The sequence below is a fragment of the Mesoplodon densirostris genome, chromosome 14 (assembly GCF_025265405.1).
Source record: "Mesoplodon densirostris isolate mMesDen1 chromosome 14, mMesDen1 primary haplotype, whole genome shotgun sequence".
Classification (NCBI taxonomy): domain Eukaryota; kingdom Metazoa; phylum Chordata; class Mammalia; order Artiodactyla; family Ziphiidae; genus Mesoplodon; species Mesoplodon densirostris.
The window spans coordinates 81341986-81358562 of record NC_082674.1 but is presented as its reverse complement, the minus strand read 5'-3'; the positions used below and the strand labels follow the sequence as shown (position 1 = coordinate 81358562).

The following is a 16577-nucleotide window of genomic DNA, read 5'->3' as shown; positions in this document are numbered from 1 at the left end:
TGGATGGATGGATGGATGGATGATGTATGGAAAGTTAGTATACTTGTTTCATAGAGTTCCATTGACACCTAGGAGGTTTTTCTCTCCACGCTTCATAAAGTTTGTACTTTTACTGTGAAATGATAAGCCATGCCATCTGCTGAGACTGAGGGGCAGGGGTGTAATTGGCTCAACAAGAGAACTGAGGTTCCGAATAGCCCGAGGGGACTGACAAAAGGAGAAGAGTGTAGGCATGTAACCGCAGCCCTGTGGACCCAAGAGCTTGCACTTACCCACACTGCTGTGTGATTTTTCGACAGCAGCCAAAATGTCAGTGGTTAAGAGGAAATTGATGTACATATTTCAGAGCCACTTGTTTTCTCACACTTTACTCATCTGTGTAAGGAAAATGCAGTCCCTTCATTTTTTAGAGCTTATATGAACCTCTACTGGGTGGATTGTAGGGAAAAAGAAGAGCACAATTTTCGATCCAGCTTGAAACATGGACCCATTTCACAATCCAGTCAGTCCCTTTGAACAATACTCAGTAACCTGGGATAAATGCTGTCTCTCTCCTCTCTCGTGGGGTGTCCTGCCCCCAACCCCTCCTCTCCTAGATGCAACATGGGTGTGTAGGGAAGAGCAAGGCTTGCATACGCCGCATACACACAAGGCAGAGGAGACGACTCAGGACCCCTGGTACCTCTGATCTCAGGGATGTCCCTTGTCTACCAGGTAGCACGTGCCACTGAAGTCCGAGGGGCCTGACTCCCGTTCAGCCTAGGCCCCAGGGACAAGAGAAGTTGGCTTTAAGAAAGGTTAAGATAAGTGCATTCCAATAGCAATGTGATAAGGAGAGAAATCAACAATAATTGATCTGATGAATCAGCCGTCTGTGTTTCAGAAACTCTGGAGATGGAGAACGCTTCTGAGAGCCTTTATGTCAAGGATTCTCACGGACGCCTTAACTCCTTGACCACTGTTCTTGGACAAGAAGTGGACCGGTTTAACCATCTGCTGAGGCTAATACATGTATGCACGCTCACTGCTATCCTTGCTATTGGGTATCAAAGCTTTGTGCAGAGTGTATAACAATGTGAAGTTTCCATTCCCATCACTTCAACATTTCCATCTGGATATGCTAACAACCCTTCAAGCCCATCTTGTCTAAACCTGAATTCACCCTCCTCTAGTCTGTGTTCCCTTTCTCTAATAATGGCCTAGTGACCATGTGGCATTACAAACCCTTCATTATCCTAACCTGCACCCTTAGAATTACCGTTGATTCATTAGGAATTTGACCAGGGACCTAAGCACTCAGTTAAGAGAGATTCAGTGCTTGTTCCTGATGGCTAGTTTGCTTTTAATATCATAGTCTTTATGAAGACTATGACAACCAGAGTTTCTTAAATTGGAGGCCACAAAACACCTAAATTAGGATCCACTGTACTGCAGGTTCAAATGTAGATTCCCTGATTCCAATTCAGACCTATGGAGTTAGGATTCCTTGAGGAATTCCTGGGGATATGAATTTTAAATAAACTCCCCCAGATGATGTCAGTGCAACTAAAATTTAAGAACAACTATTTAGACCTTTGCCTTATGCTCAGGAATACTTTCTGAATGGCGTTGACTTTGTAATGCTGGCTACAGGACTTCCTGTTGTCTCTGTGCATAACTTTAGTAAGGGAAACTATTAGAAACCAAATATTGAGCAGTAACAGGAAAAGTTCTACTGCCAAGCAGGGAACCAAATACCTAGCACAGAATCAAGGCTCAGTGATAAGATTGGGAAGTGTTGCTAGGGTAGATCTTTTAAAGATCGTCTCTTCCCTATTAGGAAAACAAAGTCTCCAAATGTTTCTGGTCGTCTGGCAATACCCAGGCTTGTGGGTTAGGGGGCCACTGGGTCAGCTGAATACGTGACATCATCACCTTGGGCCTATGGCATCTGGTTAGGTAAACCAGTGTCAGCAGGCCAGGTAGTCAGGTCAGAGCTTATTACCTTCTACATTGAATGAATCAGGGTATAGATGAAGCTGCTGTGATAAAGAGCCCCAAATACAGTGGCCAACACAGGATAGAAATTCACCGCTCTCTCAGTTAAGAGCCCAGACAAAGCTCTGTCTAGGACAGGTAGTTAATCTTGCTTTATGAGCTCATCCAAGAATCTCAGCTGGAGGGCTGGCTCTTCCAGTCTCAACAGGTAGCCTCCATCTCTGGGACTAAGGTGGCTGTTCCAACTGTCCCCTTTTGCCAGCCACTGGGACAGGGGAAAGAGAGCTGAGGGAGAGCAGCTTCCTCATAAAAATGTAACCTAGAAGTTGCATACATCATTTTTTCTTATAGCCCTTTAGCCAAAGCTTGGTCACATGGCAACACCCCCAGCTGCAAGGGTGGCTGGGAAATGTAGTCCCAATATCCGTATTGGCTTGCTCTGTGCCCAGATAAAACTAAGAGGATACTGTTGTTCAGAGGAGGAAGAGGAGATGGATGCTGCTCATCTCTGGCCTCTTCCACATCATGTATGGCCTTTCACCCACTTAAAGATGGACAAGTCCAAATGTCACTTCCTCACAAAGTCTTCCTGGAACACCAGCCCTTCCCTCCCCCACCAGATGACAGGGACCCCTCCTCAGGGCTCCATCACTTGAGGTTTCTGTGTCCATCACTGTATTTGTGTACAATGTACCACCTTGTTTTGTAATTACTCCTCCATGAGTATGGCTCCCCCAGTAGACAATGAACTTGAAGAGAAGGAGACTAGTATATAAGTCATCTCTGTTTCCCCAGTGCCTGACACGTCCTAAATCTTCCATGAATATTTGAACATGCAAGTGAATGAATGTGGCTCACAGGAACAAAGTGGTCACTTCTTCTTGTCAAACAATAGTGTCCACCATTAATGGAAGAATTCACCTAAAAAAAAGTAGAAGAGAGAGGAGCCCTGGGAGAAGCAGCCTGCAAGGCAATCAGGAGTCATAGCCAAGCACTCCAATTGCAGGGAGGGGTGGTGCCCACCACTGTATGCTGGGCCTGCACCAGAGATCTCCCTCATCCTGACCCCTGCCCTGTCCTGCCTTGCCCTGGCTCTGTCCCAGCCTCACTTTCACCTCACCCAGCAAACAGCAAGACCTCACTGTGGTAGTGATAAGAAAGGCCAAGGGAGGGCGGGAGCATCCGGGGCCTCGGGCTGCCATCTTGGTGAGCTCACTCTCCTCCAGACGGTTACAGAACTGTGAGACAGGGCAAGTCCTGGGAGACACGAGGCCGCTAGCCATAAGGGAGAACATTCTGATATGCGCCTTTCCCACTGAATAGGACTACATGTTAGCTGCCTCCTCTGAGAGAACTGGCTGCAGTGTGACCTCTGTCTACGCTGATTTGGAAGGCACTAGCAGCCTGGCGCCTCCAGCTCCCTGACTTAAGTGTTCTCCATGAATCTTAGATAACTCTTCTGCTACCTTTTTCCATTTTTGGTGTCTAAGATGGAGTGTTGTTTTGGCTCTGGCTGAGGGCCTTTTTCCTGAGCTCTGCTGTAAATGGTTCCTCAGATCCTAAGGGCATAGCTACTTAAAACTCCTCTCTTCTATCACTGCCTCTTGTGAAAAGAGGTGGGAGGAGGGGAATAACTCCACGAAGGAATGGAAGGATGACTCGACCTTTTTGTCACACGTCGCCCATCTCTAGAACTATCTGCATGTGGTCCTAGGACTTAGTTTTTTAATCAACATGAACTTGGTCTCTAACATCTTCCTGTAATATCTTCCCTATGTATGGCAGTAGTTGTCACAAAGCTGGAACCCATGAGAGCCATACAAATCTACATGGCCTGCCTTTACCTTTAGCCAGGTGGCAGATATTACCCTGTACTTCCCATGGCTTCTGTGGGTCCAGCATCTCCCAGGACTACTGCCGGCCTCTGCCTTTTGTTGAGATGAGGGGAGGATAAGGGACATACCTTTAAAAGTGTTTCCAGTATAAGGAGGCTCTCTGGAATCAGCTGAAAGATTGGTCTCATCTAAGAATCTCCCCTTTCTGCTATAACTACTGGGGCCACACAGGGTTAGAGGTACTTCCCACGTTCCTCATCCCCCTGTCCATGGTTCCCAAATCACTAACCATCAGTCCCATTCTTCCTTTGGCCTGGACGAGAGCTGGATGATGGCTTTTCTCAACATACTTGGGGGCCATCTCTCCACCTTCCCTTCTTCACTTCACTGGTTCCTGCTATTATGCCTGAATCACCTCCACTATCAGGTCTTACACACCTCTGGTCACATGTAAAAAAATGCATGAAAGATTGGAGCGTCTGATCCAGCACATAGTCTACAGAGAGGATGGAACCCAGCAAGCAGGCCCTTAAGCGTAAGGCAACACCTGCTACCATGAACAAGTTTCATTCCACCTGATAATTACACCTGTGAAGAGCACCAACCCCTTTTTATTCTTTCAGACCTCTCTAGATACGCTCAACAAAGCCATTGCTGGATTGGTGGTGATGTCTGAAGAAATGGAAAAAGTGTATAACAGTTTCCTCAACAACCAGGTTCCCTCTCTGTGGTCCAACACAGCCTACCCATCCCTGAAGCCACTAGGATCGTGGGTCAAAGACCTTATTCTGAGGACTGCATTTGTGGACGTAAGAAAATTCACTTCTTTGGGGTCTGATGAGTTTGATGACACGGTTGGCCCTAAAGTTCTTAGGAAGCCCTCGCTAACTGAAATATTGACAACCATCGAGGCATCATCTGAACCCAAAGAAACAGAAACTTCCGGAATAGCATCAGTTTGAAAGTCTTATGCTGATTATAGTATAGTTTGCCCTAGACCCTTGTCCCCACAGTCCATTTTAATTCCAGGCCATCCTTGGAGTTTCAGATCTAGCTCATGAGGAGACCTCACCATGAGGTACTGAACCAATCTGACATGGGTCCAAATGGTCAGGTGTGACCTTGCTGTCCTCTCCCCCTTCTAGAACTTCTGTAATAACCAGGTTCTGGGTTTATGGTCAGCCTGGTGGGTGAGGAAGGAGGTCAAGGCAGGCAGTAAGAATGGGGCTGGTGATAACTCAGGACCGGTTTAGATTCTGCCTCCTGGACACCCTCCAAAATATGACTTTGATTTAAAAGACAAATTCTGTCTCAGAAAAAAAAAAAAAGTGCATTATGGTGTAATGTTTCTCCTTCAGCTGTGGCTCAAAAGAGGCCAGCCTAAGTCCTTCTGGATCTCCGGGTTCTTCTTTCCTCAAGGATTTCTAACAGGTACCAGTGCTTTCCCTAGAAAAATCCTGTAAGAAAGATCATTATGTGTGATGAGTTGTGCCGGGTTTCTAGGAACTTTGAAAATGGCATGGCTGCTGATGGCCTAACCGAGGGGTTGTTGATTATAAGGCAGCCGAACAAGGCCCTGCTCTTCCTCGCTTGCTGGGGTGGGGAAAGGATGGCAGAAATAGCAGACGTTCCCCCAGCAACCTGATGCCCACTCTTCTCAGGTTACCAGTGCAAGTGCTGCTGTCCTGTGAATGCACACAGCTACCCCAAGTCCCCACATAACCCATGCTCAAGGGCACTACCTGCTCTCCACCTTCTCCAGTCCCACCTCTGAGCAGCATCCTTCCCTCTAAAAAATACTCTTACTGTCCCTACAGTGACCCTCAGGGATTCTGCCCAGGACCCCAGAGGGGACCAAGGTCTCTGGGCTCCTAGATGCTCATGAGCCCAGCCCTTCATCTGTCTCATCCTGAGTCGCTTCTAAACAGCCTATAGATAGCCCATACAAGACAAGCTAAGCAAGATGCTAAAGTTGGGGAGATTGGGCTCTGAAACTCCCTCACGGGCTTGTCTCTCTCATTGGCAGAGTGGTGCACTTTAGACTTGGCCTCGCCTCTCTTCCCAACCAGGACCAAAATTCGCACATGCTTTGGCTCCACCCCTCCCAACTAATTTAGAGTAAGGTGTTAATGGTTGGGTCCTCTGGATGGAGAGGAAGCTCTCTAACGCATCTAGAGCATCCCGGTTGAGGCACGTGGGGGCCGTGTTTGAGCAATAGTAACCCAGGTTTCTGGCTTTCATATTTACAGGAACTCTTCAAAATCATGCTCGGAAATATAATTTGCCTATAGATGAGCTGAGTTTCAAGTACAACATGATTCCTATCTATCGGGATCAAGCCACAGTTATAGACGCTGCCAAGACAGTGCAGTTTGGACAAGAACTGCCCATGGACATGGAGGTATTGTCGCCCTGACAGTTGTTACAGCACAGCAGCTTCTGTCCCACTGTCATCCAGTTTCTCAGGCAATCTCCCTTGCCCCACCCCACCCCTGCTTTCCATTTGCAGGAGTGGGAGAGGGCAGGGTGGGACTCACAACCCCAAGACAAGCTCCCCAATTAGCAGTGACCGGACGGGAACTGCCTAAATTAGTCTGACCTGTAAAAATATATTTTACAGCAATACTGTAGGTACCTACAGTAACTTTCTCATTTGTGCGGAGGCAATATGGCAAGAGGTTAAAAACCAGAGTTTCAGCACTGGGCAGGCCTGAGGAAATTCTGACTTTCTCCCTTCCCAGTTGTGTCTGCAAGAGCAATTACTAACATGTCTGCACCTCAGTGTTCACATCTGCAAAATGGGGCTCATGCCACCAACCTCAGAGCTGTAGGGCAGTGTAACTGAAACTTCAGGTGTCATGTGACCAGCACATAGTGAGCCCACAATAAGTAACTGTTATCATAAGCTAAACGTATCTGCCTCGTTCACTCAGCTGCCTCCTAGCAGAATTGATATGCTAACTTCATGTCATATAACTATAACTACATCACATAACCAATAGGAATGTACCAATACTAAGGAAGCAGTTCAGACTCTTTGCTTACATAGTTTACTCCCTCTAGAGCAGAAGTTCTCAAAATGTGGTCCGCAGACCAGCAGCATCAGCATCACCTGGGCACTTATTAAAAATGAACTTGTTTACAAAACAGAAATAGACCCACAGATGTAGAAGGCAAACTTACAGTTACCAAAGGGGAAGGGCGGTAGGGATAAATTAGGAGTTTGGGATTAACAGATACACACGACTGTATATAAAATAGATAACCAACAAGGTCCTACTGTATAGCACAGGGAACTATACTAAACATTTTGTAACAACCTATAAGGGAAAAGAATCTGAAAAAGTATATATCTATATATATATAGAGAGAGAGAGAGAGAGAGACATAGACACATATATGTTAACTGAATCACTGCTGTATACCTGAAACTAACACAACTTTGTAAATCAACTGTACTTCAAGTTGAAAAAGAAAAAGAAATGTAAATTCCAAGGCCCCATTCCAGATTGAATCAGATACTGGGCTGGGACCCAGAAATCTATATTTTAACAAGTCCTCCAGGGGGTTCTTAGCCCATTTGAGTTTCAGAACCCCTGCTCTAGAATATCTCAACCTCGACTACAGGTTAGAATCACCTATGGAGTTTTAAAAACATCCTGATGCTCAGTCCACACCCAATTACGTCAAAAATCACCCCAATTATATCAGTCATCATTATATTTTAAAGCTCCCCTGGCAATTCCAGTATATAGCCGGGGCGAGAGCCACCACTGCCAATCTGAGCTGCCCACTTTCAACGTGCTGAGATATTGATGGGGCGGGGAAACCTCTGCTTCAAAGCACCTGTCCACCCCAGAGGGCCTTATTAATGTAATTTTCTATGTGTGCTGTGAAATCAAAGATCTGCTCCAGATTGCTTTTGCCAAGAATGTGTTCACTAGCTGGTCAGTGTAGATGGGGTAAGTGGCTTTACTAAACCTTCCTTAAAGTATCATGGTATTCGTAGGAATTGTTCCCGGGTAACTTAATCAGTATCCACCCAGTCAGATCTGCTTGATCTAGTCTTTGCTCTGATTAGCAAAAACACACACAAAGATGAGATTGATCCCATATTCATGGATTACTCTATGAAATACTGTAATACCCCATGTCTCTTAATTGCCTGTATCTTAAAATGACAACGCAAGAGCTTACGTCTTTGAGGGAATTTGTTTTAGCATCAAAATTTTTTTGATGCTAAAGTATTTGCATGCAAAAGTAGGGGGAAATCAATTAAAAGATGCACTCCTTGTTATTTTGAGACCCTTCTTAGCCAGGAGAGCATCGCAGGCCCAGGTCAGGACTAATCGAGGGTGCAGGAGGGCAGGACAACACCCACATAAAAGCCCTCATCCAGTCCGTCCTGGATGCTGGCCCTGCTCTGTGCCCGGCACGCTCCATCTGCCACATAGACTGACTCTGACGGACAGATGTTTACAGTGACCACCTCTGTCCCTCCAGCCTGCCCCAGTCTACACACACCTCCACGTGGGTCATGTGCAGTAAACCATGATGATGCCTGGGAATGCCTGCCTTCTGTGGAGACTGCAAACTGTATAGTCAGCCCATCTCCTGGTCCTCCTAGCAAACATCTGCAAGACACAGCGGGAGGAGACTGTTGGATGACTTGAGTTCTGTTACAAACAGCAGGGCCACTGTGAGCCCATTGCCGCCTTTGTGCCATTTAGGAAAAGGCACTAGCTCTGTGTGTGGGCAGATGGCTCCTACACACAGCTTGGCAAGTGGGTGGCAGGAGGGTTTCAGCCTCTACTCAGTCAAACCTGTACAAGCATATAGAGCAGCCCCCAAAACAGGAAGGCCTTTCTCTACCTCGCTGCACGTGAGGGACAAACTACAGGACACTAGGTAGTAAAGTCCAACCAAAAAGCGCTTACCATCCTTTTATTCACTATAAAACACATCACTTATGACCACACAGCTTGGTCCTCTGCCTGCAGGTGTGAAGCTCCAGTTATCCAAAGGTCTAGGGCCCCAGAACTGGCCAAATTCACTCAGTGTTTGAGGAAGGATACACAGAAGCCCACAACTGGAAGAAATTGTATACCAGTGGTGACATCTAATCACAGGACATTGAGGGACAGGGTCTCTGTCTCTGTCTCTCTTTCTCCTGCAAAAATTTTTTTTAATTTATTTATTTTTGGCTACATTGGGTCTAAGTTGCTGCGTGTGGGCTTTCTCTAGTTGTGGCGAGCAGGGGCTACTCTTCATTGCAGTGCATGTGCTTCTCATTGTGGTGGCTTCTCTTGTTGCAGAGCATGGGCTCTAGGCACGCAGGCTTCAGTACTTGTGGCACGCGGGCTCAGTAGTTGTGGCACACAGGTTTAGTTGCTCCGAGGCATGTGGGATCTTCCCGGACCAGCGATCGAGCCCATGTCCCCTGCATTGGCAGGCGGATTCTTAACCACTGCCCCACCAGGGAAGTCCGACCTCCTGAAAATTTCCCTTAAAAACTTTCCATAGGCACTCTGCAAATATTATTGCCAATATATAACCTACCTTCTGGAACGGCACCCAGATCTTTGAAAGGCCTTGTTAAAAATAACAGATGATAGTCACAGCCCTCTTGTCCATCCACTTCCCACGAGAAGGGGAAAATCCTAATGTCATGATATCAGAGTCTGAAGCCCATCAGTGGGTTTCCCAGGGGTACCCCCTACCGGACAGCCTGTGGGAGTGTGAAAAGTATGAGATTTGGTGACAAATTGAAAAGCAAATTATTTCACCTTTTGGAGCCTTGGCACTGTCCTCTCCAAAATGTGAGTGATAAGAGAATTTCTGGATCAGGTCTTAGAATTGAGTGAGGATGTAGGACTAGGAGGTGGCCCACAAAACTGACCCCTCCTCCTCTTCTCACCTATGAATTTGTGCGTGTCTTTCAGTTGCCCTCTCCTGAGGATGGTGTTCTTGTCCATGGGATATTCATGGATGCTTCTCGATGGAACAATAAGGAGATGGTGATAGAAGACGCACTGCCCGGACAGATGAATCCAATGCTGCCTGTGGTGCATTTTGAACCTCAACAAAATTATGAGCCAAACCCAACACTCTACCACTCCCCACTTTATAAGACAGGGGCCCGGGCAGGAACACTCTCAACCACAGGTGAGGATGTTCTGAGATGTTCTAAGATCAGTATAATGACTGAATGCAAACTACAATCATCAAAGTCCAAATGCTAGGAGAAAGGAGAGAAAATGGAAGAGCAATAATATTTGAAAAACTGGCTGATAATTTCCCAGAACTGAAGAAACAGTTGAGTCCTCAGATTGAGAGATCTCACAAAGTGGTAGGGGTAATTTTTTTAAATATACAATGAACAAATAAACAAATTTTAAAAGAAACCTAGATATATCAGAGTGATACCTAAGATCATCAGAAATAAAGAAAATTCATAAAGAGATAAAATGCATTAATATACTGGAACTAAAATTCCAGAAAATGAGAACCAGATTGACTTCAGACATGTCTCATTATCCACAGTGCATATAAAAATAGAGAAACTTCTTCAAAGGGCTGAAGAAAAACAACTTTGAACCAGAATTACAAGTGCAACCAAATTATCATCTAAATGAAAAGTTGTAATCAAGACCGTCTTGGACATACAAAGGCTCTAAATTAATCACCACTGATCCTCTATTTAAAACACACACACACACAGTTAAATCTTTAATAGTTTGACCATAAAAATGAATTTATAATAACTTGGAACTAAATTTCCAGATGACAGAAATATGGGAGGGGAGCCAGGAAGAAAACTAAAAAATCTTTCTCATTTGAATGGAGAATATAGATACTGATGATGTTTATTTTTCTAATAAAATATTCAGCTAAAGGGTGTTCTCTAAGGGTAACGTACAGAATAGAACTAAAATAGACATTCATGTCACATGACCTCCCACTCCTATGACAAATCTAAAAAAGTGTTCAAAGGTATTTTTTAAATTAATAATGGTAGTTACAAGTTTTTGTAGGGACATGTACTTTTATTTGTCTTGGATAAGTATCTAGGAACAGAATGACTGAATCATGCAATAGGTATGTTTAACTCCTTAAGTAACTGCCAAAATGTTTTCCAAAGTGGCCATAGCACTTAACATCCCCACCAGCAGTGTATGAGGGTTCTAGATCCTCCACAGCCTCAGCACCACTTAGTACAATCAGTCCTTTTAATTTTAGATGATACATGATGGATAGATAGGTAGATGATGATGATAGATATAGATAGATAGATAGATAATATAGTGGCATCTCTTTGTGGTTTTAATTTGCATTTCCCTAATGACTAATGACAGTAACCATCTCTTCTAGTGCTTATTTATATCTTCTCAGATGAAGTGTCTGTTCCAATCTTTTGCCCTTTTTTTTTTTTTTTTTTTTTTTTGCGGTACGCGGGTCTCTCACTGTTGTGGCCTCTCCCATTGCGGAGCACAGGCTCCGGACGCACAGGCTCAGCGGCCATGGCTCACGGGCCCAGCCACTCCGCGGCATGTGGGATCTTCCCAGACCGGGGCATGAACCCGTGTCCCCTGCATCGGCAGGCGGACTCCCAACCACTGCGCCACCAGGGAAGCCCTTGCCCATTTTTTAATAGAGTCATTTGTCTTCTTCTTATTGGCTAAAATTCCAACAGGAACTCTGTGGTTTTCAGGAAAAGGAACAAATAAAAGGTAGTAATTAAAATGACGTTGCACTGGCACAAGATTCTATAAACAGATCCAGTGTACTGGAGAGAGAGCCCAGAAATGCCCTGTGCATATGTGGGAACTTGACATATAATACCAGCATCATTTAAAATTGATAAGGAAGATGGAAATTATTCCACAAATGATTCTGGGACAATTGGTTATACCAAACTTAGATCCTTATCTCCTACCACATACAAAAATTAAATCACAGATGGACTTTATAGAGTTCATCATCACTAAAATTTAAAAGTATTAACCTTAATGAAATAATGGCTCTAAGTGATAATTATCAGCTGCTGCTGACATTCCAACAAAGAAAGACAACCAGACACAAGGCGTTCCCTGATGGAAGTGCACACCACCTAGGAAGTATCCTTGCCCAAAAAACTCAACCCTGAATGTGATCACACCTCTAGATCTAACCACCCTTGCAGGAATAGAGGAACACGTGTAAAGTCACCACAGGGATGCTGTCAACAAGAGCCAGACTCTGGGAAACCTCACAGGAGACATAGCCTGGTTGTTTCAACAAATATATTACAAGGGGGTGGCAAAAGGAACCGAGGGGAACCTACCAATTGAAAGAGATTTAAACAACACATCACTGTTGCAAGATATGGACCTTTGAACTTCAATTCAAACTAATGGTTACTATACATATACATTCTGCACATGTACTAAAAAATGTCATTCGAGCACCTGCCAAGGCACCATGTAGGGAACGACGTACAAAGATAAGGAAAGGGGAGATGTAGTCATTCTCTGCTGGGGACACCACCACCTTTCCGACTTCCACACAGATGGGGTTTGCTGTGAAGGCCAGAAACCGCAACTCCCATCCTGAGGGCAGGGTCCTCTTCTTCTCAACCTGGTCCTGGCCCCCCTCACCCAGGCACACAGTGAAGAAACAGTAAAAGTGCCCTCTTACTTCAGATGTCCCAGAGCTGAGGGACATACCTGTGACTCCACTTGGTCATCTCAGGACCGCAGTGCCTACCTACTGGGTGGAAAAAAGGATGGATGGATGGATGGATGGATGGATGGATGGATGGATGGATGGATGGACGGACAAGCAGATGGACAAACGGATGGATGCCCAACCTACCAACTGTATCCCCTGACTCCCATTAAAACTCAGGCCTCAATCCTAGTCCAATGCTCCCTGAAACAAACTGCAGAGAACTTGAAACATAGTTTATAAGGTTATACAAGGTCTAAGCTGGACAGGTCCTAAAGGATCATTTGTTCTAACATCTTCATTTTATAAAGCATAAAACTGAAATCTGTAGAGGACTATTTGCACTTCTTCTTTAGAGGCAAAGTCAGGTCTGGAGCCCAGGTGTCTAAACTCCCAGTACAGTGATTTTTGTATTAAGGGGTTATTCTTTAAAGTAACAACCCTTTTTTCCCTGTATTCTTAACTAGGTCATTCAACCAACTTTGTGGTGACCATCTTCTTACCCTCCAAGCGGTCCAAAGATTACTGGATTGCCAAGGGATCGGCTTTGCTCTGCCAACTAAATGAGTGAAAAGGTGCCACCTCTGTGCTTAAAAAGAACCAGGCCAGAGATCTTTCCTGATGGGGGAGAAAAGTCTGCGTAATTTATGCGAGCAAAACAGGTTTACTTCTGATCTGGCTTAAAGGTAGCAAGTGTGGCTTTTCTTTCTTTTATAACCTAAAATAAAGTGTTTTGAGTTTCTCTTTCTGGTGGTAATTCAAGCTCTGATGTGAAAGCAGTGGGTTCAGCGCTCACCTCTTAAGCCTGCTCCCCCACCCCCATGCAAGAGGCAGCGTCCCATCAGTAAGGGGGGGGCGCTGGGACGGTGGGGGGTGGCAAGTCAGACCTCAGCACTTCCTTATCCACATGGGCTTCCTTCCTCTTCAGGCTAATGTGAAAGGCCCACTGTACACGTCAGTCTCGTGGCCCTAGGTTCTTCCATGTCTAGACCAGATTAAGGCTCAGGGCCCAACACATGAGATCTGGGCCCATGGTGCCATTCCTCCATGCTGTGGGGCTGAATTACAATCCTTAGAAGAGCCTGCGGTCTTTCACGATAGTGCAGGTCACTCCAGGTCACTCCCGCTCAAGTGCAGAGGAATTTTCCGCTTTGGGGTAAAACTGTATGAAAACTGGCCAAGTCGCCCTCCAGGTGCATTGGCGCCCCTGCCCCCTCAAAAGCAGTGCTGAGACATAGCAGCCACTGTGGTTTGCAAACCACTTTGTATCAGCCCTGCCAACCGGCTCTGTTGCTTCCTTGGCCTGGATATGAGCCAAGAAATTGGGTACCACCCAGCTAGGATGTGGGCCTCTGCAGAAAGCCATGCCCCCTGCTTACAGCAAGAACAGGGTCAGCCACAGCAATCCTTCCCTCCCATTTTACCTTCCGGCCCTCCACCTTCATCCCCATACCTACCAAAGCTAAGAACAGACTCAAGTCACTGAGAAGCAGGGAGCACCGCTTCTATTAGGAATCAGAGGGAAGAGGTGCCTCCTAAGTCATGGGAGTGGCTACAGCTGCAGAAGTCAGAGGGTTGACATTAGGCACCGCAGCAGCTGTAATCCAAGGTCAGAAAGCTGCAGGAAACTGTGCCAGCCTCATGCAGAGCGTGGCCACTGCATGAACTTGTGTCTGCTGGAGCCTGCACATAACTGCCTCTACTACCAAGGAAAAAGGTCTTCTGCCCTTTTCACCTTCCAAATCTCACTAAGTGTATCTCATTAGAAGACTCTCGATCATAGCAGCAAGGGAATCTCGGAAAGGTTAGCCCTCCTACCCCTGCAATACAGGGGGCACAGAATGGAGCAAAGGTGGTGAACATGGATCCTGAGTGCCATCACATCACTCAGTGGGGCTCAAAGATCTTCTTGGCCCCAGAAATGACCAAGAATGAACCCACAAGAAAGTCTCTGGAAAAAGGAAGGGAAGGCCACAGAGCTGTAAGCCCAGGCAATCAAGGTACCTGAAACCGGATACTTCTTATTGGCCCCATCCAAGTCCCGGGCAGACCCTCTGGGTTTTTGTGAGCTGCTCAGAGGCCCAGGAGAACCAAAAGGAAACTCTGCCACAGGCGGGAGACCCTGGTCTGTAACCATGGTGGGCGCAGGGGGAGGGGGAGGGGGGCGGGTATCAGCTGGGCAGGGCTGAAAGCTCCCATTTCAGACTCAACTAGGGAAATTCTATTTTTAATCATTTTATATACAGATTCTTCGTAAGACTTCATTTGGAAAACACAAAGACATATAAATAATAAGTAACACACAGGACAGGGACGGGGGGAGAGGTTGAAAACCATTTTCTTGCACAACACCCCTGACAAAGCCTACCTATCCACCAGTCTTCAGCCTGTGGATGAGACACCCTCACACACTGTACATAATGAAAGCACTTGTCAGAGTGCAGGACCCACACTAGTCACCAGACCTTGAACAGAGAGGAGCAGAAGAGAAGTTCCACAGCCTACTGACGCCGTTGCATCCAGAACCAGGAGAGGATGGGGAGAAGTGCAGCAGGAAGGAGGAAAGGGCAGGGTCCACGGTTGCAGGCAGGCCCAGGAGCGGGGCCAGGAGTGCAGCAGGCAGAGTATTCAGAGTGTGTGAGCAAAAAGAGTTGTTTGCTTGGTATACACACTGTGGCCAAAAATCTACACAAAAAAAGTATTTAATAATTTGCTTACAATTAATTATTTTCATACAGCTCATCACGTTACAAAACTATACACCTCCCCCAAGCATTGCTGGATAACCCGAAGTCATTCCTTGGAAAAAGAAGAATCAATGCTGGCTTTTTAATTTGGAGTCTCTTCTCCTGGGATGGGCCTATCAGGGCCAGAGCAGAGTGTGGAGTACAAAATGGCTGTCCTTCAAGTCCGAGGCGTCAGGTCTTGGCTTGGCTTCTCTGGTCATTACAGGAGGGTTGTCTCTGTTTGGAAAGCCAGCACCAGCACCAGCACCCATAACATAGGTGTCCAGACAGACAGGCAGGCACTGCTGACCACCATCTGGCTGTGGGGAGACTGCCCAGGGCGAGGGAGCCGCAGCTCGGCGGAAATGCGCCTGTCCAGAACGGGGATCTGGAGCTGTGGGAGCCCAGCACTTGGAGGCAAAGAGAAAGACACAGTCTCAGGGCACAGCAAGAGCCACTGGATGCTCCGAGGCCCCCAAAGGCCTGCACAGCTTCTTCTCACCTCTCTCCTCCAAAGACAGGAATGTATCTTAGTATGTTAATAGATTTCCTACATCTTGGCCCTCGTGACTACTGCTACAACAAAACCAAATGATACAGGCACTAAGACTAGCACGCTGAACAACTCTCCCCCAGATGTTTGCTTCTTGGTTCAAGGATTATTAAAGTTAGTTTGCTCAGACTTGCTAATTATCAGCCTCTGGGCAATGTCAAGCAGGGACCCTCCTCCCTGACCACACAGAGAGGCACCGCCAAGCCAGGAGGATTCCTCTCCGGGTCTCTGGCTCTCTCCCCTACCCCAGCTTGGGTCTCATGTAAACACCATGCAGCCTTCCCAGGTCAAGACAGAACAAGCTCAGGCTCACCTGGTCCTTTCAGCTCAGCTCTGGTGTAAAGTGCCCAATCCCTGCATGGCCACCTTGAAAGGAAATGGCGCAGACTGAGAAGGTACTAAACAGGTCAGTGTATTCCTCCATCAGTGAAGGATGGTTGAGGAGCCTCCCCATGTCAGGCACCATGGGGCACATGGGCACCAACAGGATCTGGCCCTGCTCTCCAGGTCACCATCTGGCTGCCAGCTTCTGTCCATTTAAAAATGCAAACCCCACAGCACACGGGATGCCTGCCTCAAACCTTTCAGTGGCACCCTACTTCTCTCAGGCATGAGATTCTCACAGTCATTCCATCCAATTTACCTTCTAGACCTACCTCACCCCTCTTCCCACTGACCTCCCAGGCTCCAGCCAGAATTACTTCATCTTGGTTCCTTTAACACGATCACTCTCTCCACATCAGGCTTTTGCACTGTTCCCCTTTCTGGGAACTCCCTCCC

The 16577-nt window shown here is 46.4% G+C and overlaps 2 protein-coding genes across 8 annotated transcripts in view; one reads left to right on the top strand and one right to left on the bottom strand.

The window, feature by feature from the left end:
- Positions 1–13089, top strand: part of DNAH6 (dynein axonemal heavy chain 6) — a 268777-nt gene extending 255688 nt beyond the window's left edge. Inside the window, exons 72-77 of the mRNA XM_060116917.1 lie at positions 884–1011; positions 4436–4621; positions 5171–5243; positions 6062–6213; positions 9755–9977; positions 12986–13089. Coding sequence (XP_059972900.1) covers positions 884–1011; positions 4436–4621; positions 5171–5243; positions 6062–6213; positions 9755–9977; positions 12986–13089 — 866 coding nt within the window. The remainder of the gene's footprint in view (positions 1–883; positions 1012–4435; positions 4622–5170; positions 5244–6061; positions 6214–9754; positions 9978–12985) is intronic.
- A 2125-nt stretch (positions 13090–15214) lies between these two features.
- TRABD2A (TraB domain containing 2A) overlaps positions 15215–16577 on the bottom strand; it is a 57122-nt gene continuing 55759 nt past the window's right edge. For 4 of the 7 annotated variants that reach the window (XM_060117540.1, XM_060117539.1, XM_060117544.1 and 1 more), the window contains 2 exons: positions 16111–16163; positions 15215–15654 (listed from right to left, as the gene is read on the bottom strand). In XM_060117540.1, coding sequence (XP_059973523.1) covers positions 15437–15654; positions 16111–16163 — 271 coding nt within the window. In that variant the 3' untranslated portion in view covers positions 15215–15436. The remainder of the gene's footprint in view (positions 15655–16110; positions 16164–16577) is intronic. The other 3 variants (XM_060117543.1, XR_009534324.1, XM_060117542.1) reach the window with 3 other exon arrangements.